The 25460-nt window shown below is 36.1% G+C and overlaps 1 protein-coding gene across 5 annotated transcripts in view; it reads right to left on the bottom strand.

Moving 5' to 3' along the window:
* grid2 (glutamate receptor, ionotropic, delta 2) overlaps positions 1 to 25460 on the bottom strand; it is a 517587-nt gene that overhangs the window by 109491 nt on the left and 382636 nt on the right. For all 5 annotated transcript variants that reach the window (XR_003597537.1, XM_028033208.1, XM_028033207.1 and 2 more), the window contains exons 9-10: positions 8329 to 8430; positions 428 to 625 (exon numbers count right to left, since the gene is read on the bottom strand). Coding sequence is in view for 4 of the 5 variants with exons in the window: in XM_028033208.1 (XP_027889009.1) it covers positions 428 to 625; positions 8329 to 8430 (300 nt within the window). In the remaining variant the exon portion in view is untranslated. The remainder of the gene's footprint in view (positions 1 to 427; positions 626 to 8328; positions 8431 to 25460) is intronic.

Genomic DNA, 25460 nt, shown 5'->3' with positions numbered 1-25460 from the left:
ATTATTAAGACTGATTTCTATCATGATTCATGGATATTAGAGTAATCTACGGATAGTGGGTTTGATTTTACTCTTTTCTTTTTGTCATGTTCTTTTCTTAGCTCTCCTGAATTATGTTCTATTGATGTGTTTTCTTTTTCAATGTTTTGTTGTATATTTTTTCAGCTGGTTTTACTTAATGCTCTTCCCAAGCTTCACGTCTGTACAGTTCTCCATTCATCCATCTATCCGTCCGACTTAAACACATAAATTCTCACTAAAATAAAATGTGCCATTATTGAAGGGATATCAGTATGTTTGCTGTATATCTGGAAACTACAGAAGCACTGTTTTTGCTTCTTCACACTTTTGAAGAAGTGTGAAGAAGCATGACTGGTTTAACAATTAAAATTATTATTATTTTTTGTAATTATCATTTTCACGTCACCTTAAAAACCAGTTCCCCCATGAGTCCATTCCACTGGCCGTCGGACTGCAAGCTTCCGTATTTGTGGTCTGGAGCCACATAGATCTCGTACTTAAAGCCCAGGTAGTTGGACAGCGCATCCAAGACATCAATTGAAAAGCCTTGGTACTTCTTTGGTTTCCCAAGCACATTCTCTGACACCATCACAAATGGCTCCTCCTGGAATACAACAATCAATCAATTACTAAAAAAGTAAATAAAGAGCCTAATAAACACACTAATAATTTCAGTGGTAAATCACACATTACTCAAATCTATTCACTCTGAAAGCCCTTTGAGCAAAATTGTACATAAAAATATGTAAGTCTCCAAAAGAAAGATGTGGACATTAGTAAGACCATGAAATTACAATTGAGAAAATAAAATATAAATGAATATTTTAGTGGTTATCTTAGACAGACAAGAAGCAATATGTGAGTAAACTTAGGCCATGATTTATTTCTTTACATATTATATTTATATTCTGTTCAGTAGATTGAGTTTTTCCACCACACTTATATTTCTTTAATAAATCTCTATTGATGAGTGAAATGTTGAATGCCTGTACAGTGTATCCTGAGATTTATGAGAGCCTGTGTGTTATTGACTGAGTATCTACTGCACACATTTTCACACACACACATTTACACATAGGCACAAGATATCCCAGATATTCGCTCTGTGGTTTCTAATCCTCGCTAGCTGTGGCAGTTCAATAAGCTATTAGGCAGTGAGTGGACATGCATGCCAAAGCTCTTTCTCGCCAAAAGTATCTATCTATCAAAGTAAGAACACCCCTCAACACTCACAAGTATAGCCTCCAAGTAACCACAAAGGTGCCATAGAACGCTTCCTTTAGTTTCAAAGTACAAAATGTTGGCACCATTAAAATACTTAATAATTCTAAATAATATCTTAGGCAATTAACTAAATTAAAATGAATACCCACAGGAAATCTTCACAGGTCATCAAACTAAAAGGGTTTATTTGTGATTGTTTCGTAATTCATAATTATAAATTTTTGCAAACTAAATAGTTTTGGGTTTTTTTTAATCAAAGTTGGATAGCTATGTACAGTGATTAAAACTGAACACTCCTCTAATAATCAATCCAAAAGTTTGGAAGAAAAATCACTAAAAAGATCAGAGTTGTAATGGCATAATTTCCAACAAACTAAACATTGTCATTGTAAAGCCACTTATCAGAAATAATCTTTACTATAATTATTGGGTTTTCAATTCAGTAGAGAATCGGTGGAAGGAGTTCAAGATTAGGATGATAGAAAGGAGGCATTCCAAGCTCAGGGACTTGGTGCTCCCAGCCAAAGATTAATCACCGAAATAGCAGAGGAAACTTAAGAAAAAACTGGTCAAAAATGATAATAACGGTTTGGTTCTTGCACTGATCATTAAGAAATATATGAATCATGTTTAATAGATTTTTTTTTCTGGTGAAACCTGATTAAAATCTTTTAGCAAGTTAATTGCAGGGTTAATTGTATTTTCATCAAGACCATATATTGACAAAATAGTCAACATTTTCAATTCAAAAAGCCTTTTTGCTATTAAATTATTGAATAAGTAGATGAATGAGTTCAACAACATTTATCAGTTTTAATCTGCCATCAGCTTGGTGCAAAGTGCCATCACACCCATTAAGCTTTCAAGTGTTTCAGGAAGCTCTGATCATACTTGTATCTTCTTTGAAAAAATACTTGTTTTAAAAGGCATTTTGCACTGAGAAGGCATTTTAGGCTTGAAAAGCTTTGGTAATAAGATAACTCCTGTTTGCATAACTTGCACACCACAATGGTCTTTCTCCCAGCGTCTCATCAGATTTATATAATAATCCCAAGTGGGTCGAAAAAAAAGCAGCTTTGTCATTTCATGCACTACTGTTTGTGTATGTTTGTTGTGCATCAGATTTAAAGGTGTTGCAAAAACACAACACAAAGATTCCAGCTCTAGACTACTGGATGTAAAAAGAAAAAAAACACAAATGAGATTAACTGCGTTTTAAAAAATGTTCACATCAAAATCTGTGCAATTCATAATTCAAAATTAACATGTTAAAGTTAAAGCCCTTTTTATGTCGTTATAAAATCTCAGTAGAACAGATTGTGTTATTATCATTTGATAATCCTTGTACAACATTTAATTGTCCATTTGCTATCAGAAACTAACTTGTTGGTTGAATGAAAAGTAATTTTAAATTTAAATTTGCTTGAGATATGAATAATTTTGGGCTAAATTGCATATGATATGTAAACTGATTCATCTTTGCCCTTTAACTCTTAAGTTGTGGCTCCTGCGAATCCTATCAACCATGAAACTAAATGTCTCTCTTCTTTTATAGCATTGATTTAGTCATGGTCTAGTCATTTCAGTGTATCCAAAGGTAAATTGAGAAAAGTAGTAAAAATCAATTAAAACAATCCTGTTAATCATTTAGTAAATATATCCCAAAATTCATAGTAGTCATACTGGTTTAAAAGGAAGGCATTATTGTATAAAACCTTGAAGTTGCATCCAAGCGCATACCCTTCAGTCTGTTTTCATCCACATCTTAGTAAGTTAGAGGCAACCCTAAACAAAATAAAACCAAACTGCATATTGAAGACAAAGGTTCTAGGAGGAGTACACTGTTTGAAACTGTTCTTTCACTGGTTTTTCTTAGTAACATTGAAGGTTGCCAAGACAGACTTATATTCAGGTGTGCTATAACAATAGTTGACAGCTTTTCCCCCCTCTCTGTGGCTTATTGACAACAAAATGGACTTTTCCAACATCTGAAAGGATGAATGCACCTGCAGCGCCTTCTGTATTTTTTGTAAGCTTTTCACGTCTAGGATTGAGAAAACAATTAATGTCTCTGCAACTATCAGGCACAACTACTTTTTTTTTAAAAAAACAGCCATGCAGTTTCACATAAACTCTACATGCAATATTTATACTACTTTAATATTTAACGCGTATTGTTACACTGCAATACGTGTAACTGCATAAGTGACTGTATAAGTCAATTGCAATGATTTTTTTTAGGGAAATTATGGTCAATTTGGGTGAAAAAACAAGTCAGGACTGAGTTTTATTTTTTTTTCATTTGAGGACTAAAGTTCAAAATCATCTCTTTCCATCACAATGATGACCTTCTCTGTGTTGCTTTATAACATACTATTCTAATAAAATAGATTGAAGTTTGTGATTGTAAAGGTAAAACAAACCCCACAAAAAATACCAGGGCTATGAAGAGTTTTGCTTTATTGATCACACCTATTTGATTGCTTTTTAGCAAATAATGAATTACCCAATTTCTTGCAATCAGTTCCAGCTGCATTGTGTGTATGTAAGAGGCATTAAAATGACAGTGGAGAATTACGTAAAAACAACCATGAGGCATTGTTCCATCTGCGCCAATGGTTTAGGCACAGATGGTACATCTGTGTCTAAACTGTGGTGGTGTGAAGAATATATTCTTGGCACAGAGTTCCACCTTAACATAGTTTACACACTACACCATGCCAGACTATTATTGTTGACTGTGCCCATCCCATTATGACCACGCTGCACTCATTTCTTGATGTTTACATTCAACAGGGCCTGATCTACCAAATGTTTGATTGTAAAAAAAAAAAGGTGAAAACTTCACATCACACCTGATCTACAAACAACGTAGATGAGGTTTGCAAACAACATTGCATAGCCAAATAAGAAGAATCGCAGGTACAATAAATTTAGAAATTTGATTTAGTAATTTGATTCCTTGAAATTGGCCTCTGTTTCCATCATAACAATGATTCTCATGCTGATTAAAGCTGTTCTTAGGCGAGTTTTACTGAGAAGTAGTTTGTATGACGAGTTCAGCAGACGCCCAGTTCCACCAGGTGATTGCTAATTGTTCCTGCGCTAGTCTGGTGAAGATGAGTGGGGGAGGAATGATCTGTTGTGTAGAAGCTTAGTTGGGGACTACAGCTCCAAAGAAGAGCTTTGGGTAAATAGACAGCGCTTTGTCAGAGCAACCGCTAAAGCACCCCTGCATGCCTATCACAGAAGATTCATCACAAATGAAAGAATCAAAGCAACACTGCATGTGTTTTTGATGTGGGAATAACATTATAACATGATTTAAAGCTAAAGTCAATTTTACATAATATCCACCTTTTAATGTTTTTCACAACAATGCTGGTGACACTGATTTGTAACACTAATTTGCACTTTATGTTACCATTTGCTACTTCATTAAACAGTATTCTGTAATTTCTGTCTACCATATTTGCTTTTCTCTTCCTGATATGGTGCCCATCTCAAATTTCCATCCACACTCATCACTTTCCTCTGCACTAATTTCTTTGGCACAGGTTCATTCTGTCTCCTCTTGAATGGATGTACCACATGTCTCATTGCTGTCTCTGTGCTTCTAGAGGATAGGAGGAAAGAACTCCAATTTCCCATAAAAACAAAGTAATGACATTTCAAAAGCCCACGGAGGGGGATGTGGGGACTGACAGAGTCATGGTGATTTCACAAAACGGTGAACAATTTAAAAACACTGTGGCTTTGTCTGTCAAACTGATTTTAAAGAATATTTTGAAAAAAAAAAAATCTCCCTGGCAGTCTCTGCATAAGATTGTATTTTATATCGTTAGAGAAAATGAAATTTCCTTCTGTCATTCTTTCCAAGAGATGAAAAATGTGATTCCAAAAACAAAGGCCTGTGTTGTGACTCTGATGCAAACTCTTCAAGGTTCTATATCGCTCTATATGTGGGACTTGGTCTTTAGTCTTTAGCATCTCAGCAAGAGATGAAAAGCTTTTAGAAAGTGGACATAAACACTCTCCTTTCATATCTTATGCACTTTTGCATAAGATGCCTTGTAAATATTTCAGGGAGTCAGTGTCTGATTGAAAACATCCATTGAATGAAACAATATCTGGTACAATGGTTTGTCTTTTCATAGGTGTACATAAAACCAAGACACATAATTATAGGGTTTGTACTGTGCTGTAGTGGTCTTTGTTCCAAAAGTACAAAAGTTTCAGAATTGACTTTTTGAAAAGAAAAAATGAATAAATAAGTAAAAATTAGCAAAATATGCTTCTCCCTTACTAGTTCTAGAATGGTAAACTATTTCAGATATAAGTCTAAAATGTCTGAAAAGGACCATTTAATGCGTATAAACGAAATAACTAATGAGACTTTTTTTTAACAGCAGCACATATGCATTCAAAAAAAATGAGATTGTGTTCTGTCTTTTGTGCTGAAATCTCAAACCAGCTAATTTTCTAAACTACATGAATGCAACCGTTTTATTAATTATTGAACATTATGTTATTGAACATAGTGTTTTAGGTTGTAGGCAAAAAACAACAGCAAGAAAACTGGGGTTGTGATCATACATTCCAGCTATAAATCAAAACTATACACAACTTGATTTCACAAAAAGAAAATGTTAACCATATTTTGGGGCACAGAAAATCCCTTTTTTTCATAACAAGTAAATAGTGTTTTAAATAATCTGTATAGTATTTGATTTCAGACTTAATCTGTCCAATCATTATGTTATTTTAGTTTGTCAAATTCAAAAGGTTCTCCTGAAAAAACATCAGAAATGCACACTTAGTTGTGTTTTCATAAACACAACTAAGTGTTGTGTTTTCAAACACTTAGTTTGAAAACACAACAGAAACTGTTGGTTTTTAAAGTTTAAAAATTCTAATTCGGATGGAGCAGTGAATGCATCTAATATTTTGTACCATGCATGATCAAATGCAGAAATGCTCATTAAAAAACAGTGAAACAGCAATTTGGTTTAGTACCTGACATATTTGCAGTATTTTAACAGTGCTACAAACTGTTTTCATCACTCCATTGTCTTTTTTTTCTGATCAAGTACCCAAAATTTTTCCACACAAATCATTCAGTGTGACAGAGGTTTTTTTAGTGCTTAAGCAGAAAGTTGTTGGCCAGCCTGACATCGTCTTCATTAACTGATAACTTAAGAGAACTACTTCCTTTAATACTTGAAAAATAAGGCTAAGAGTGACTGAATAGCATTCTGAGAGACAGGCTTAACTTTGATTAGAGCTAAGACCATGAGATTTCATGAGATCTTTGGTTGATGTATTCAACATTGTCTCCTAAGTAAAATCTCAGGTTAGTTCAGAGAAAACATTCCACAAGACTTACTTCACCATAGCTGAAGAGTAGAAACCATAAAATATTACAGCAGCAAAATGAGAAAACCACTATTTATTTAAGGGCTCAAGCTAAATAAAATTAAAAAAAAAACAATTATAGAAAAAAAAGTCATTATTTAAACGCCAATAATGATTTCCAACAAGATGTGGTCTGATAAATTAACTCATGTTCCTTTTTGAAACACAGTTATAAGCCAGGTTCCTTTCAGTTTGCAGTTGTGATATGTTTCAGTCACATTTGTAAATGGGGTCATTTAACTGAAGGTTGAGAAAGACCCCGCAAATTATTACTGCGACACAGCCTTTCCTGTTAAATACTAATTTATTAATATAGGGTCAGATAATCAATAGCACTGATTTAAAGTCAACGGCTCTAATAGGTCTATGATCTACTTAGCGATTAACTGTTCAATAACTATTTAACACTGTGTGATGATGGAAAGACTGAATCTGTTGTTGTAAGAGTCTGTCTTTGTGGGTGCTTGTGTGTATTTATAAATACAAGCTCCCAACAGTTTTCATCTGTGTTTCAGCACAATAAACAAATATTGATGGTCCAACTAAGAAATGCTTGTGCCCCACAGTATTGTCAGAGAAAAAAACAAATTCAGGGGCAAAACTGAAAGAAATAGGTTTCATAAACCCTACAGGAAAACTATTACAGACACACTCACACACTGACACACACACGCAGAAGATCAGAACGCACAGCCTCCAACCATTCACAGATGAAAAGAGCTCAGTACATCCAAGCAGTACCCAGGACATTTCACATGGTTTCTGTCTCACACACACACAATATGTCTTTCTATCTACACAGAGACTTTGCATTGACTTCCATTCATTTTTAATTAATTTCCATATCCAAACCCTGACTCTAAACTCTAAAACCTAAACTCAATTCACACCATAGTCCTAAATCTAACCCTTAACCAAAAAAAAAACAGGGTTACTATTACACAAACACACACACACCCTCAACCTGAGCATCAAACAGAAAGGCTGGACCAGAAGTGCAACACAGAATTTAAATGCACAGACTACTTTTTTGTTGTCAATTTATTCTATCACCCCACTTTAGATGCGATACTCAAAAACACAGTCCATATCTTTTCTCCCTTTAAAGATTATGAAAATCAAAGACTTCAAAATAAACCAAAAGGGAGAAAAGGAGTAACAAAGATGTCTAGCATCTATTTTTCCCACTGTTTCCGAATTCAATGACAGGATATGAAAAATTCACAACAGAAAAACTGCAGGTGAAACATAATAGTTAATAAACAGGATGCCCACTGTCATCAGTGGTCTCAGTCAATTTGCCAAATGGAGTATAACAACAATTATTAGTATTGGTACTCTGTTTTCTCACTACATCCTCTATGTCCTCTATGTCCTTGTCCCATTTTCCTTTTCATATATAAGGACTTAAGATATCTCCTGCTGGATCTCTGCAGAGACAGAGATCCAGCTCTCTCTCCATCTTGTTGGATGGAGAGAGAGCTACAACTTAAGACAGGCAGCAAAATAAAAGCGGAATGTTTGGCATGAAAATAGGGTAAAAACAGGCTATTTTCACGCCTTTTTAACAGGTTAAACTGATCTTCTGTATGTGAGTATGTGTAGATTTGTGAGTGTAGGGGAGTCCCAAAATAAAATAAGACATGGACGCATTAGTTATTGACTCACCAGAACAGTGACAACTCTTAGCACGACTCCCCTCATGTTGTTTTCCAATTTCCTGTCAGTCAAAGTGCCATTCAGTCCATGAACCGGGTCCCATGTGGCGAGCTGGAAAGTATACCCAAAAAGAGGAACATTAAACCTGAAATGCCAAAAACGTGATGACATTTTAGTTTTGATTTACATACGCAGGTTTTCCACAGTCAAAACATGTAGTACAGTAGACTGATTTAAATATCTCAACATGTAGAGGGATATATTATAAAATATTGAATTTAAACAAATTTGACATACGCTGCACCCAAATGACACTGATAACATATTTTTTTTAACTCAACCAAAATAATCCCAATTAATGGTGATAATTAGTTACTAAATATGAAACAGTAGGGGAGAGCGGGGTATTGTGAGACATTGGGTATTGTGAGACACCCCTTATATCTAGGCAATGGAACAAAATTATGGTCATGTGACCATTATATTTACAAGCCCCTCCCATTCTCCCCTTGCCAGGAAGGTGAAGTTGATGCTGTTGCTGTGGTAAGTATGTTTTTTTCATAAAAATGTGTTTTTTGCACGTGAAAGTAAATTTTCTAGCTATAAACGTAATTAACTATTGTGTCAAAGCAAATTAATTCAGGTAGAAAAATTTATATCATGCATGTTGATGAACTTCCAACATATACAACCATGTGATTGATGCTAGTTCAAGATTAGCCTGACTTGCTAGAGATGTTGTTTTTTATAAAATGATGGCTGTGGGGTTAAATGAGACAAATGCCGTGGGGTAATGTGATACACTGTCTTACGTTACCCCATCATGAAGTACAATTTAAGTTTAGTCTTAAACATATTTAGTGTAATATTACATTACATCTGTTTAATTTTTATGTCATAACCATTGTAGAAAAGCCATCATGCCAAGAAAGTACACCAGGAAAACAACCTGGGGACAAACACCCCTCGCAGAATTGGAGAATGCAGCTGCTGAGGTCAGGCAAGGAAAGAAGTCTTTAAGAAAAGCTGGAAGGGACAGAAATATTGACAAGACAACCCTACAAAGATTCATAAAGAAAAAAGAGAAAGGGTAAGTAAAATCAGTAGCCCGGAGTGCAGTAGCTGAGGCAAAGAGAATATTCACAGATGAGATGGAGGAGGAGCTTGCTAAACACTCGAAACAACTAGCTGACCAGTTCCACGGCCTTCCTCCAGTTAAGTGCCGTGAACTGGCATTTGAATACGCAAAGAGAAACAATATCCCTGTTCCAGCCAATTGGACAGAGAAACAATGTGCAGGTATGCTAGGGTGTGCAAGTGATCACAAGCTAAATAATAATGCTAAATAATAATCTTATTATAATAAATTATCTACTCTCTAGGAATAGAGTGGTTTCGGAGGTTTCTTGCATGTTGCCATCTGTCTGTCCAAACTCCAGAGGCAACATCCCTGGGAAGGGCTACAGCCTTCAATAAAACTACAGTAGGGGAGTTCTTCGACAATCTGGCTGTAGTGATGGACAGGTGACACTTTTTTAGTTGCAAATGTTTTAAGTTAGCTTTACCTGTAAGATTTGTTTTGAATTCTGATAAGGTTTTTTTTTTTGCCTCTCCTCTTTCACAGGCACACATTCCCTCCACACATGATTTACAATGTAGATTAAACCGGCGTCTTTACAGTTCAAAAGCCACGACAGGTAAGCAACACATGATATACAAGAGAGCACCATACTGATATTGAGTGGATTGTGATAATAACCAGTGAACCTGTGAGCTGGAAAAATGAATGGAATGAAATTAAATACAATGTACTTTTAGACCAATAGTAACCTACTGATTGTACATTTGTCACTGATTCTAGACTTTCTATCTTGATTCAGGTTGTGACAGAGAAAGGAAAAAAGCAAGTTGGTTCTATCACATCATCTGAGAGGGGAGAACTAGTGACTGTGGTGTGTGCAGTGAATGCTGCTGGGAATGCCATACCTCCTATGTTTGTCTTCCCCAGAGTTAGGTTTAAGGATGACTTCCTGATAGGAGCACCTCCAGGAGCCAAAGGTGCCTCCACCAGAACAGGATGGATGAATGAAGACAAGTTCCGATTATGGGTCCATGTCCTGAGACCCAGACTGTGCATTAGCTGGTTCTGCTTGTACTTTGCTCTTGACACCCAGATACTAGCTAAAGGTCCTGTGCTATGATTCTCACACTGTGAATGTTAATTAAAACATTTTGAAGTATATTATGTTGTATTTGATTTACATTTTAATACTTTGGGTTACTTTCAAGTGCTAACTATAATTAACCAATCTCCATAACACTGATCGTAGTCTGACATTTTTTTGTTTTTGAAGGTTAGGTTGTCAGTCAGGATTCAAATTGTTACAACATGTGTTATGGTAGTATTAAAGTGGAAAACGTAAGTGTATCAGCTTACCCCCAAATGGTTCAATTTACCCCATTGATTTTTCTGGTCTGTCTAACTTTACCCCTGATCTGGGGTAAAGTGAGACACAGGACCACTTTTTTTAAAACAATCATATTTTCATTGTCCTTTGTCTTGACGATATTCTGATAACTTCCATAGCTAGGAAACATCCCAAATTAATAGGAAATGTTTACATTTTACTGATACATCATTTTACCTTGCCTATAGGGAAACAAATGTAAAAAATGGCTCACAATACCCCGCTCTCCCCTATGCATGATGGTGGTCAAACCTGTAGAGATCTTAAAATGTCTTTAAAGGTCTGTGGTTTCCACCTAGTAAATAGTGTATACAGCTTTACAATCCTTTATGCACTGATTTGCAATAACATTAGTTTCAGTGTACACAGGTGTTGAGTTGTGCTTTTTGTCATGGTTTGTGAGGGAGTATATCCTAAGGCTTATGCAGAAGTAAACAATCCGGTAACCAAAATGAGGGTTTAGGGCCCATCTACAAATAGAAACCACAGGCAAAATTTCTGGTAGGTGTGCTAATAGTTTTGTGTGAATGTCTTTTGTGAATTTGTATACTGTACATTTTTATATAAAATGCATTTTTAATTCCTTCCCATAGCTAATAAGAACTTGCCAAGCTTCTATTTTATTTATTATTATTTTATTTAAATTTCATTCTCTGTAATCAGCCTGAAGGCAAAGTGTAACTAGGACAGATCATTAGTTCATTATCATTTTCTAACTTTAGGAAGCTATACAAGTTGTATTCCTCATCATTTAACTGAATGATCCTTGTCCACTGAGAACATGTTTTGCAACTTATTGCACCCAGTTTGCTATATTGGTGTGACTCTATAGCTAACAAGTTATGTACTTTAACATGTGATATGCAACAGGATCTATTCAAATCATGTGTATTACAAAACCAATAGCTTTTTGTTTGTCGAATCTAAACAGAAATAGAACAGAAGTTCTTTACATTATGAACAAAAATGCACCTATCTCAACTTCTGCAAATGCCAGACACCAAATTTCCTTCCGGGAAAAAAAAGCCCCAACAAAAATCAGAGGAATCACAAAGTAATTAGTCAAGAACATGGGAGAAATAGTTAAATGTATAGATTAGTAGATGAGCCTAAACATTAGAAGAATGTGGTAAAGAATAACATTGGTGTTTGTTTTGCAAATCAATATTTCTTTTCTTTTTATGTGAAGAATTTCTAAAACTTATTTATTCCACAAAATGATATGAATTCTAAGCAATTATGTTAAATAAAAAACAATAATTTAATCAGACATTTAAAAATATTGTTATTTGAAAAGTCAGATTATTTCTATCAGAGATGCACTTTTGATAATAGGATATCGGCAAAAACCTTTGATTTTCTGGAATTCAAAAGGTGCTGCAAGGTTCTGACCCAGACGTCGATGTCTATCAAATTGCATCATAAACGTCCAGTCTTTTCCCCAGGACCATATTATATAATCTCTGTACTGCCTTATGCTTTCAATAAAATATTATTTTTAGCTTCAAAGATCAAAGTAGGCTGGCTTCCCTGTGGACAGAGAACTAGTAGGAAAGAAATAAGTGATTTAGCTGTCTGCTATCCAAAGACAAACACACAGCTACATAAATACACTAGGAAGCACACACAGAATTAAACAGCTTGGTTTCTGCTTAAGACACACACAAACTGGGGGAAGGAAATGTCAGATAATCCATTTTTCAAAAGGCTAAAGTTACTGTTGGTTGTAAGATTTAAGTCTTTTTTTTTAGCAATTCCCTTTTGGGACAGATACTTATGGTAATACTTAATCTGAACTGGTTTCTTTCATGAAGCTCTATTTGGTTAAAATTTTATTGAATTTCTGAAGCATTTTCTCAAGAAAAAAATGAAACAATGGATACCTGGTCCCCTAACAGGAATATGTTGGTAGATGTGGAGGTGCAAAAAAGGAGCAGGTTTTTCATCAAAAGCCTAAATATTGGCAGTACAGCAGTTGACCAGTGGGCCACTGAGAGAAGGAAATTCTATCTGCATCCTAATGGGAGATTGTGCAAAGTCTACAATTTATGTATTTTACTAAAGCACTTTGTGAAGCGTGTCTAGGGTACTTGTGGCCTCTAATGAGAAATCATTACCATTGTTTCTTTTCCACTAATCCAAAATAGTATTTGCTTCATAGTTATTTTTTTTATTTCACACATTCAGTAGTTTTAATATTTTTGTAACTAATGATTCTCATTTGCAGTGGCCTTGATGTTTTAAAAATTAAACAGAATGCTCTCTTGACATCAAACTCTTGTTATCTAGGAAGGGTCTTTGGTGCAAAGAGTCGCTATATTTAATCACTAATTTCAACAGAAGCCCATATGTTGCTTATTTAAAGGCTAAAAATTGAAACCCGGTGTGTGAAGCAAAAAGGAAACCAGGTAAGATACCATGGGTCTTGTGGTACATGTTTATTACTGAAAAAATAAAAAGACACGTTCTCTCAAACTATAACATACAGTATATGATATTGATGAAAATGTGTACCATAAACTTTACATCACATGCTATCTTAGTTTCAGCCTCGAGGTGGAGATGTGGAGCTTGCATGAATGCCTGAGCTCTGGCACATTTTATAAAATAGAAGAGTATTTGTAATCTTGCTGGGCCAACATACATTTAATTTGAATGAAGACCAAACTCTTGGAATTCTTCTGAACACTTTGCCAGTGTCACTGCAGCCCTTCATCATTTTGTAACAATAGAAGAATGTGTCCTACTTTTCACTCATATGTTTTGTGACAATCCAGGCATACATGTATCTGATTCCTAAAACTTGCATTTCAGGAAAACCAGTTTACCCTAGACAGCTAAACGGATGTTAAGAAGCAAGATGGTAAAAAGATGAATGGTAGCTGGGTAATTTATTAGAAAAACAAGATGGTGATGGAAGGGTGAGACCAGACTTTAGTTGCTGATGTAAGTGATTTAAATGTGTATATAATTAATTACGTAGGACACAATACAATAAAATATACCAAATTGTATTGACATAAAGTAGCTGATATTCAGCCCACCAAAATTACAGACACTTTGTCATTTATTCATTTTATTTGATGAAAGCAAACCGGTTGTGAGAGGACGTGTCTTGAACTGTGCTAGGGAAAGTGTTTTCCTAATGAAAAACAAAGGTGAAGTGGATGCATAAATCATTTATAACAAATGCAGTTTTAAGTTTCAGAAAGTAGAATTTACCTTGGAATAGTGGATTTTTATTTAGGGCCACAGTCCTAAATAAAAAGCAAAGAACACTCAAATGGAAATAAGTAAACCTTTGCAAAATACACTTTCAACTACACACTCTAATATTGTTAGGCAGAGAGCTGCTGAGCTCTGCTGAGCTCTAACCTATTTATTAAAGTCAGTATGATTGAAATGAGAAATATTTAACAACAATGAACAACAAGCAAAAACCAAACAAAGCGGTTTTGTTATATAGATGTTTGACTTTAAAGGCTGGACAGTTACCTAACATTGATCCTTATGCAGTGTGATTGTAAAATGAGATTTTCCTAGATACTTTATTGATCATTTAGATGGATTGTAAGATGGATTTTATGTTAACTTGCATCCTAGTGGTTTAGATTTTTTGCATTAAAATTGTGAGTATTTCATAGTGATTGAATAAAAATATTGACTGGCCATAAATTAGTATTTCTAAAAGGGAGCTTTTTCTTTAAAAAAAAAAAAAAAAAAAAAAAAGAAAAACTATATATATATATATATATATATATATAGTTTTTCTTTTTTAACACTTAAAGAACTTTTTGTGCAAACTTTTATATCTGTTCCTGCTGTTACATCTAAATTTCCACTTTGCGGGACAATAAAGGCTGTTTCTATTTCATTCTATTCTATAAATTATACATATTTCTTTACTTCTTATTTTGGCTTATTTACAGTTAGCTGTGAAATACCTGGCAAAACACTTAATGCTATTGTCATTTATTTTTGACAGAAGCAATTCCTTCTTCAATACCTCTTATATTAGTCTGACATATTAACTTCTTTCAGATGAACTTGCACATGCATTAATTATAACAATGAGAGAGTGTCTTTATTTCCCCTCTGCGATTCAAGTGGAAGACAAAGAGGAAATGAAGGCCAACAGAGCAGAGTCAGTCAAATAAATTACAAAATTATATTTAGATAAACTTGAATTTACCTTTATGTTCACATATTTTTTGTTTTAATGTAACATAAAACAGTGCTTGTTCGTGGTCAAATAAGTGAGGACCTCTATCGGCAGCCTGACTGCCTGAGTGGCCCACTGCCTCTGCTTATCTTCATAGCTGCAGATAAATGGCTCATTCCTCCCTCAGACATTGAAATAAACCTGCATTTGCACCCTATGTACACACTGAAAGTTGAAAAGACTGGAAGAGCACCTTTCTGGTCTTCTCAGACAATAAATAATAAAATATATTATAAAAATAATGAAGAAAGAGGAATCTTGTGTTTACGTTTCATCAAGTCACAAAGTCATCTTTCAGTGACCTAGAGCTCCAGTTACAGTACTGTATATCTGCCTTTTTTTTCAACAGCAGAGAAAGATACATAGCTTTAAATAAGCATCTCACACTATAGCATGCAGAGTTTGATCCTCAGCTGAGCCAGGCTGCTTGGATATTTGGAACATGTCGAAAAATAAAACAGCTGAGCTCAGCCATATATACCGCACATATTTTTATTGCTGCACTCCTGCAACTCAAAAGTTTCAACGATGGTCCAGAAATTATATAATATTGACCTCATTTCAGCTATCGTCAAGATTTACTCACCTCAGCTTACTGAATGCTAGAACTATTCGGACCTTATTTCTGATTAACTCACGTAATTAGTTCTTGGTTACTTGATACAGACTATAGAGCAATGGCCTCAAACTGCATTTCTCTAGGGCCACAGTCCTGCATCTTTTTGATGTCTTCCTGCTTCAGCACACCTGGCTCCAATATAAGCTCATTAGTAGAACTCTGGAGCTTCACTGCATGCTAGTGAGGCAATTTTGCTATTTATTTGAAGTGAGTAGGACAAGGGATGCATCTAAAAGTTGCAGGACTGAGCCCTTTGATGAATGTTAAACCTGCAGTATGTAGCTTTTATTTTTTTTAAAAATCAACATGTCATGACAATTTGATATGGAGCAGATGATCTGTGAAAATGTTGAGCTTCTCTGCCTTCTCCTGTGGTTCTGCAGTCATCTGCACAAATACACTGCTTGGTCAGAAACAACCAATGAGAGTCAAGAGGAAGGTCTCGATGGCGTTCACAGCCTCCCTCTCTCTCTGCTATTCTACAGGTGCCATGGTGCCAACAGAGCCATGAAGGCTAAGGCTAGTTAGAATGGCTACTAATGACAGCAGATAAACAGTTTTCCTGTAACATTAAGTTTTTTGTCTGCCATTAGTACATTGAACAGCACACACACAGGTTGATTAACAGCACTAAGACCTTCCTCCTGGCTCTGATTATTACAATTATCAGACTGTAATAGTAGCACTTGGAGGAGAAGAAGCTCAATCTTTTCACAGATTATCTGTCTCATATTATATTGTCACAACATGGTGACAATTTTAACAAATATCTATAAAACACATGTTTGTAATAGTTACATATTGCAGCTTTAATATACTAAAACTAAAGCACATATATACTGTATGTGCATATACACAAACACACTCAAATCACTTTAGTTGACAGCTGAAAAGGCAGACAGAATTTGTAAACTTTAACATCCTCACTACATGCATACATAAATGCACACAGAAGCACACAGACACAGAAACCTTGGGGATTTTAAGAGATGTGTAACCACACACATTTAAAAGTAATTGGCCCATCGACCATTGCAGTGTGGGGACAAAAGAGTGATTTATTGTTACAACAAACCCGTTCAATCTACAGACCTCACCGACCCATCTTACCCACACTCACACACCCCAACAAAAACATCAGACACTGTTCTGTACGTATATACAGTACAATGACAAACACTAAGGAGTTCCTGGAGTTTTTAAGCATGTCACGCTTTGTTTGTCTTTGGCAAGGACATTCTTTAACAAACTGCAGCTTTTAGTCAGATTGTTACACAAATGTTTCATAGCATATTCAAAATGCAATCGATACCAGATGACATTTTGAGAGAATGGATGTGGGAAAAGTGCATAAAGGACTGACAGTGATTCACATCTGAAACCTAATCAATGTGCATGGGAAGTTGAAAAAGTAAGACAAAATGTTTGAATAAATGTCAAAAATTGTGTGCTACAGTTGGCCTCACATTGGTCCACATAGGCAAACAAAACTGGACCAAGGTCCTTTTAGTCCTGTAACACTCCTGTGACTTGCAAAGTAGTCATGTTCCTCCATAGCGGTTAAGCACCAGTGTCAAGGCAGAAGCACAAACAAGCTGCCGAGCAGGTTTATGCCCTTTTTGTTGTCTTTGCTCTCTTCTCTTTTTATTCCCTCAGCACTCTGCTGGTAGATCGAAAAACAGTAAGAATCCCCAAGTCTTTCTCCTCCTTCATCTGAACTGTCTCTCTCTATCAGACAACACAGAGGGACAGTTTGTAGCAATGAGGGAGTCCAGGCTGCAGTGGTATGAGGGCACTGCACAACCAGCTGCCAAATCTCACTTCACAGTCTTTATACAAATATACTCTGACATGGAACCCAGACTGAACTGCAGTTATTCTAGTCTTATTCCATGTGTAAAGTTAAAATATACAGTTCTGTATCTAACCATTTTTGATTCAGTTTTAGTTAACACTGCTGTTTTGTGATGAATAAATAAATAAAATTGCCGTATTTGGTTAAAAAGTATAACCTTGAATAAAATTATAAATAAAAAAGGCAATTAGCCATTGAACTACTTGCAGCCCAACAAAAAAATTATCGATTTTATCAAAACTATGGCAAAAGCCAATAAAGGTAATCTCATAGAAAAGGGAACAAATTTACTTAAGTTTTGGAGAGAAATAACAGAAAGTTACCTGACAAATCTCCCAAAATATGCCTCTATCCTTTTTTACACCAAATCACACATTTGCAAAAAAATGTTTGACAGTTCAGGGGACTCATTTATGGAACCATGCTCAAAAGAACATAAATTTAAATGAAGTAAAAAATAAAATAAAATAATCATCCTGCATTGAAAAAAACAACATGATCAGTAGCACAGCTTCCACATCGTCATCTAAAGTTCTATTTTTGCCCCAAAATCTATGCATGTGGAGCCTGTATCTTTCCCTTGAAACACCCACATTCTGCATTAAATTGCTCCTGTAAAGCATTGTGCGAATGCTGATGCACTGATATGAGACTGCCAACATGTCACTCCCTTATTTTGCTATTTTACAATACTTATTTTAAGATTATTTTTACCCAATTAAATTTTTTTTTATAAGTTTGCCTTGTTACTGTACCTGGAATAAAAATCACTATTGTTGTTAATATTAGCTTGCTGAAAAAAAATGTCTTTTTTTAATTTAACCATCTGTTACCTTCTACAGCATGCAAGAACTATGCACATGTGAAAGTGAAATAAATGAGGTCACATCCCAAATGAACAACTTAAGTGAATACATGCGCAAAAGCAGTAGGTAAATAATGAATATTAACAATAGTCAAATTCATTGGACTAATTAGCTCAAAATACATGTTTAGAATTTCAATGGAAAAATTATGTTTTTCATCATATGGATGGAAAACATCTAAATGATGAGATAACTGTATGAGCATTAGCTAAACAAAAGTCTATAAAAAATCACAATAAATATAGAAAATAAGCAAACGATCCATCCATCTGGCCATTGTCTTTTGCCAACTGAGTTCGTTTCTCAGAGGTAACCAGGAGAAAAATCCCAGACATCCCTTTCCCTCAAGGGGGACCCCAAAGCATTCTCAGGCTGTAAGGAAAATATAATTTTCCAGTGAGTTCTGGGTCTGCCCCAGGCCCTACTACCGATGAGATGTCCCCAGAAAGTATTCAAAGCAAGACAGGCATCAAAGTCAAGTGACTCCATTAAGTACAAAGAGCGGGAGCCTTATCATTCTGTATAATTACATTTATAGTCCTCATTACTGCAAACATAGCCTAGACTCATCTCTCCCTTTCCAGCTGTTTCCTACCGTAAATCATTTACAAGTCATCATGACATTTAAAGTCAAATATATGAGGCAGACTCGCCCTGAACCAGGAGGAAGTTATTATGCCCCTATTTTTTAGAAAAGAAACTTTCAAACATATGGAAAGGAACCAATTGCCATCACCACAGCTTCAGTCTCAGTAATGAACTACAATAGTGTGTACCAAAAATCTTGGCTTGAAGATGCCAACAAAACTACATCATCTGCAAATAGCAAAGACAACCTTCGAATTACAGCATTAAAACACATTTAATTGTAATAGTTCAAGTAGTAGTAGACTTCATAAGTATGACCTGTATGATAAACAGTGATTTATTCAATTCCAAATGAGATGTGACAGATTTGTACTGAATCTTACATTAGGTTATTGTGTTGTGGCTATTTACATGACCAAGATTCAAACATCTACATTTGTCCAATTTGTCATACAAACCCATAGGAATTGCATAAAAGACTGATTTTATATGTATTGGATTATTTGCTGAAAAATCTGCTCTAATAAACTACACATTTATAGTCTGATAAGCCACTATTTTAAACCTTCTTTCTCATATACACAAATACATTCACAACACTACACACCAACGCCACTAAAGTCTATACAAACCAATCATTAACAACAAGCTCTGGTCTGATTTCCCAGATGAGCAGCAAGTTTCTGCCTGCTTGAATTGTTGAAATAGTATTTCACTGTGGTTCAGTCTGGGTGTGTTATGTACATCTACTTCAAACTTTGCGCCTTCAATGTGCATTCAAATACCAAAGTTTACATTGATTAATAATTTTATGATTAAAATGCATATCTTTTAATTTGCTTTCTGCTTGGTTATTTTTAATTGACAAAGAAAGAAATGCTTTATAAATAATTGCCTTGTTTCTGATTATGATTAATGTAATGACTTGCTAGAAAATGTCTTTTAAATCAATTACCCTCGGAGTTCCAGATATGTTTGGCATTTGAAATTATATCACCTTTATTACTAATAAACCAAATCCTGAAAAGTACATCACAGATATTTGTTTCATATTATGTTTTTGTTTTATCTTTGCATGTATTTGTTTTCATTTAATAATCCTCATTCATTTTTGTTGATGAAATAGTAATAGAAAAGAGGCAGAGTGAAGACAAAACTTCAATAAAACAGGCTGCACACAAAGATAAGAAAAGCATCCAACATGTTGTCAATTTTGCTTTAGTCTGCACTGCATTAACTCCTCTCTAAGGAAACTAAAAGAGGGGTGAGCTGACAAACACTGAAGTAAAATTATAAAAAGACTCCAAAAAGGTTAGAAGATAAACTAGAGTTTGATCTGATGGATTATCTGCAAACTTCTTCTTTGATGAAAATGACTGAGAAAGTAATCAAGTGTGTCTTGTCTTTTTAACATTTTCTCTCCATTAATCATTGCTTGATGTGTACTTAGTGCTGGTATTAGATACAAGAGGTTCAGCAAATTTGCCTGTAGGTCTTGTTCCTCTTTCTGTAATCACACTCAGTATTTTATCAGAGGCGCACAGCCTTTGTCCTGTTCTATCTTTCATGGTCCTCTATGAACACTATGCACATCTCATAAAGCTTTGTAAAGATGTGCAGGAATGAATGCAAGTCCATATGACCTGTTTGCAAAAAGTTAAACAGAAAAATCAAAATGCCCATTTGTCATACATAATTCATGGACATACATGTGGACTCAGAAATTATACATGCACATGAAATGAATAATTAAATGGAATGTGTGCCTTAGCAGTGTGCATTCACATCACCAAAAAAAGCATGAGGTGGAACATTATATCACTTCTCTCTGATACTTTTTAATATGTGGGGGAAAAACTGAAAAATAAGATATGGTTTCACAATTATATTTTGACATTTACAGACAAGAGAGTTATCTGGGTCAACATTAAAACGCTGCAGATTATGAAAGACTAGCAGCTTCTCAATTTTTCAGAAATCTCAATCAGTCCCCCCTTTTTATATATATATATATATATATATATATATATATATATATATATATATACGTTAGGGCTAACAACCATATAAGTTCACAATATTTCTAAAAGTAAATTTTCAATCACTTGACATGCATAATTTTGCTTTGTGAGTGAAGGCATGGCAAGATCCTAACAAGGGACTCATCATAAGTCTGCTTGGTCTTCTTTTCTGCAATAGTGGATTCAGATAAGTTTTTGATGTTTAATAGTTTTTCACTTCAAGCTTCTTAATTGAGGACATTGATCAGGCAGATTTCTTGTTCTCTTTCAACGTAGTTTAAAAGGATTCCTTAAACTTAAACTTAAAAATACCTAATAAAAAATCTAATCATTGCAATCCAACCTAACTCTATACAAATGGCTTCTGTGTAATTATTATTATCACATTATCCAGACATTAACTTCACAGATTCACTTGTAGCCCAGATGTTCTTTTTACAATTGTAGAGAATAAGAACACACATTACAAAGTGACAAATTTGCTAGGAAACACAGAAAGAGTGAAAAACTACAGAAAAGAATACAAGGTACTTAAAGCAACATCTCTTCATCTATTTTCTGTTCACTTTGTTTAACTTACACAAGTCCACTTTGCTCTATCATCAGACTCTGTAACATTGATTAGCACTCTGATTCAGATGACACATAGCTGAATATATGTTTCTGCTGACATTAACCTCGTAAATAATTTCATTCAAAGTCTGACTGATGTCAAATGCTGGTTGTCCAGGAAATTATCTGAAGTTGAAGGAATGAAAAACTAAGATTCTTTGTGTAGGGTCCAATGGTTTGAAAAACCTCACTTAGCCTCTTTTGAATCCTTTGTTGGTTAACATCCTGCTGGCATGTTAAAAACCTAAGTGTTAGTTGGATTTTGACCTTCATTTTCAGAAACAAGTATAATATATCACGACCTGCATTTTATCACCTTAAAATCAGTTACAACGTGATGGTAAATGGCCTGTACTTGCTTAGTGTTTTATCAAGTGCAGAGAACCTCAAAGAGCTTCACACTACACTCAGTCATTCACGCATACACACACACACACACAGATGGTGGTAAGGCTACTGAATAGTAGCCACAGCTTCCCTAGGGAAGTCTGACAGAGTCAGGGCTGCCTTACTCCGACACCACCAGGCCCTCTGACCAACATCAGCAGACAAGGCAGGTTGAAGTGTCATGATCAGGGACACAAAGACAGAAGTGGACGGAGCGGGAATCGAACCGCCAACCCAACAAATTCTGGGACAAAAATGTCTGCCTCTTGTCAAAGTTAACACTGATAGCTGTATAAAAATGTGCTATAAGGAACATTTATCAGATTATGCCAAGTATAGATCAATCTAAAAGCACTTTCAACACCTTTGAAACATGAATCGGGTAAAGCAGGGTGGAATTGAGCTATAGTCACAGAGACATGTATTCTCCTCTTTTCTAATACGACAAGAATTAAATTCAGGTCACATAATGTTCTTCTCTTCGCTCTGGAGTAGCCGTTTCCTGCCTGCCATTTTCCACCTAAGAAAAAACAATATATATTTTTCAACAAAGTGCTCTGAGATGGGTAGCGCTACCTGTTGAGAATGTCAATTGTTGAAGTAGTTGCTGTTTGAAAATTACCCAGCTACCCATTTTCAAACATTTATGGGAAACAAAATCTAGCATTCACACCTTATGAGTTCACTACGTTTCATGGTTTGATCCATTGATGTTTCATGGTGTTGACAAGCTCCTAATGACTTGACTCTACATCTTCTAAGGCTTTGACTTCTTGATGCTCACATTACTTTTGAATTTAAGGAAGATAAATATTGATTAAAATTAGGTCTGTCGCAATAAGCAGTGAATCATTTCAAGAATAAGCTCTCCATACATGGGCCGCGTATAGCTTTTTCAGGTTTGCAAAAGATCCACTAAAGCAGAAGGTCAGAGTGGATGCTGTGCGGATGAAAGACTGGAAACCAAGTGTAACCCACATGTATATGTGTGGTACTGTTAGTGGTATTTTATTTCTGTAGGATTTTGTTGTTTATGTCAGTGAGCATGCGTGGCCAATAAAAGCGTGCACGAACCAGATCTGTGGTGCGATCTACACCCATATGTCCCATACAGTCATGTAGGCTGTCCAAAGCCTCATTTCGAAAAGTCCTCGGCAGAACTAGTTGGAAAGATGGTACACCATTTAGAAGTCTTTTCCGGTAAAGCACTTCATCTCTCATAACTAGTTGGTCCCATAGCCGTAACATGAGCTGGACTTCTCTGTCTTCCTTTTGTTTCGTCCTGTGAGGTGGTCTCCTCCCCCCCATTAACAAGGTTATGACCCTGCTGATGGATGGGTCTTTCTTCTGCTCTAAAGCCCAGTCACGTTGAGACATTTGTGGTAAAGTGCATGAGCCAGGCAAAATGTCTGTGTGGCTGTAATCTGGTGGAATAGCATTTGCATCAATAGCAACACACTCAATAAAGCCAAGGAAGGGCAACTCAGACTGTGGTTGAAATTCTGAGTGGACAATGTGTCGTTGGCATATTGCACGTACTACTTCTGGAGAAACAGTCACGTTCTGAGTGATGTCAGACATGAACCGGTCAATACGGTCGTCCTCATCTTTAGCAGAGTTGTCCATTTCATCTTGCACATGAGGTCTGCGGGAGAGACCGTCGGCATCTTGGTTTGATTTTCCAGCCCTGTACTGAATACGAAAGTCAAAGGTGGCAAGTGCAGCCAACCATCTGTGACCAGCTGCATCTAACTTGGCGGACGTCAGGACATATGTTAAAGGGTTATTGTCCGTCACAACAGTAAACTTGGCACCATAGAGATAATCGAAAAACTTGTCCGTTACTGCCCATTTTAGGGCAAGGAACTCCAGTTTATGTGTTGGGTATCTTTTTTCACAGTTGGACAGACCCCGGCTTGCAAAAGCTATTACTCTCAGATGCCCATCTTGCTCTTGGTAAAGAGCTGCACCAAGTCCATGAATGCTTGCATCCGTATGAAGGATGTAGGGCTGTTTAGCATCTGCAAAGCCTAAAACTGGAGCTGTTGTCAGTTTGTGTATCAAAGTGTTGAAGGATTCGTCACAGTTGGCAGTCCACTTATCAGCAAAAGGTCTCCTTGGATCTACAATAGAGCTGTGCTTTGTTCCTGCTCTGTTAGACCTTCTGGGGGGGTAACAACCTGCAGTGAGATCATTTAAGGGCCTTGCGATTTTAGAGTAGTCCTTAATGAACCTCCTGTAATAGCCTGCAAACCCTAAAAATGATTTGAGCTCTTTTATGTTTCTGGGTTTTGGCCAGGTGGTGAGGGCAGCTATTTTTTCAGGGTCAGTCTCCACGCCTTTCTCTGAGACAATGTGACCGAGATATTTAACAGACTTCCTGAAAAAATGGCACTTGTCCGGGGAAAGTTTGAGTCCAAATTCTCTGAGTTTTGACAGGACACGCATGAGGCGCTCCTCATGCTCCTCCAATGAACTTGAGAACACAATGAGGTCGTCCAGAAAGACTAGGACCTCTTTGAGGTTGAGACTTCCCATGCACTTTTCCATAACACGTTGAAATGTGCTAGGCGCATTGGTGACTCCCTGGGGCATTCTATTAAACTCCCAAAATCCCATAGGAGTAACAAATGCTGTCTTATGTTTGTCACTTTCCTCAACCTCAACTTGATAATATCCAGACTTTAAGTCCATAACAGAAAACCATTTTGAGCCTGTTAAGGCTGAAAAAGCTTCTTCAATGTTTGGTAGGGCGTATGCATCTTTGATGGTTTGATTGTTTAATTTTCTGTAATCGACGCATAACCTAATGGCCCCGTTTTTCTTTTTAACCACCACAATCGGTGATCCGAATGGACTCTCAGATTCACGAATAACGTTAGCCTCACAAAGTTCTTTTAAATGCTGTCTGACAGCTTCATAGTCCGAGGGGTGTATAGGTCTGGGTCGTTGTTTGAATGGAGTTGCATCCGAAAGTCGAATGTGATGCTTCACAGCAGTTGTGTGTCCATAATGCAAATCATGCATGGCAAAAACATCTGACATTGAGTTGAGCTTTTCCATAATTCTCTGCCTCCATTCTTCGGAGAGAGGAGTATCAGTTAAGTCAAACTTAAGTGGGCTGTCTGTAGTGGTTTTGATGTTATCAAACTCAGCAACAGACTTTGGAGACTGAGAGCTAGTCCTTGTGTTACTACTCAAGCCTGAAGCTAAAGAGCACACTGACAAGGGGGCATATAGTTCAGCCACTGTTTGACCAGCAGGGATTCTGATTGTATGAGCACTCTCGTTCTTGACCAGAATAGGAAGCTTAAAAGAAGCCTTTGAGGGAGCTGTCATAATGTAGTTGCAAAATAGGAAACCCCCAGGCAAGCATGATGCTGTGGATTCTACTAGCAGAGGACTACCTGGGTTTATATCAACATGTCTGGCATAGCCTGTCAATACAGCTTTTTCACCAGCTGGTACTGCGACACATTTTCTGCTCAACAGCTTAACTTTTC

This window comes from Xiphophorus couchianus, chromosome 12 (genome assembly GCF_001444195.1).
Source record: "Xiphophorus couchianus chromosome 12, X_couchianus-1.0, whole genome shotgun sequence".
NCBI lineage: Eukaryota > Metazoa > Chordata > Actinopteri > Cyprinodontiformes > Poeciliidae > Xiphophorus > Xiphophorus couchianus.
This window is presented reverse-complemented; position numbering and strand designations above follow the sequence as displayed.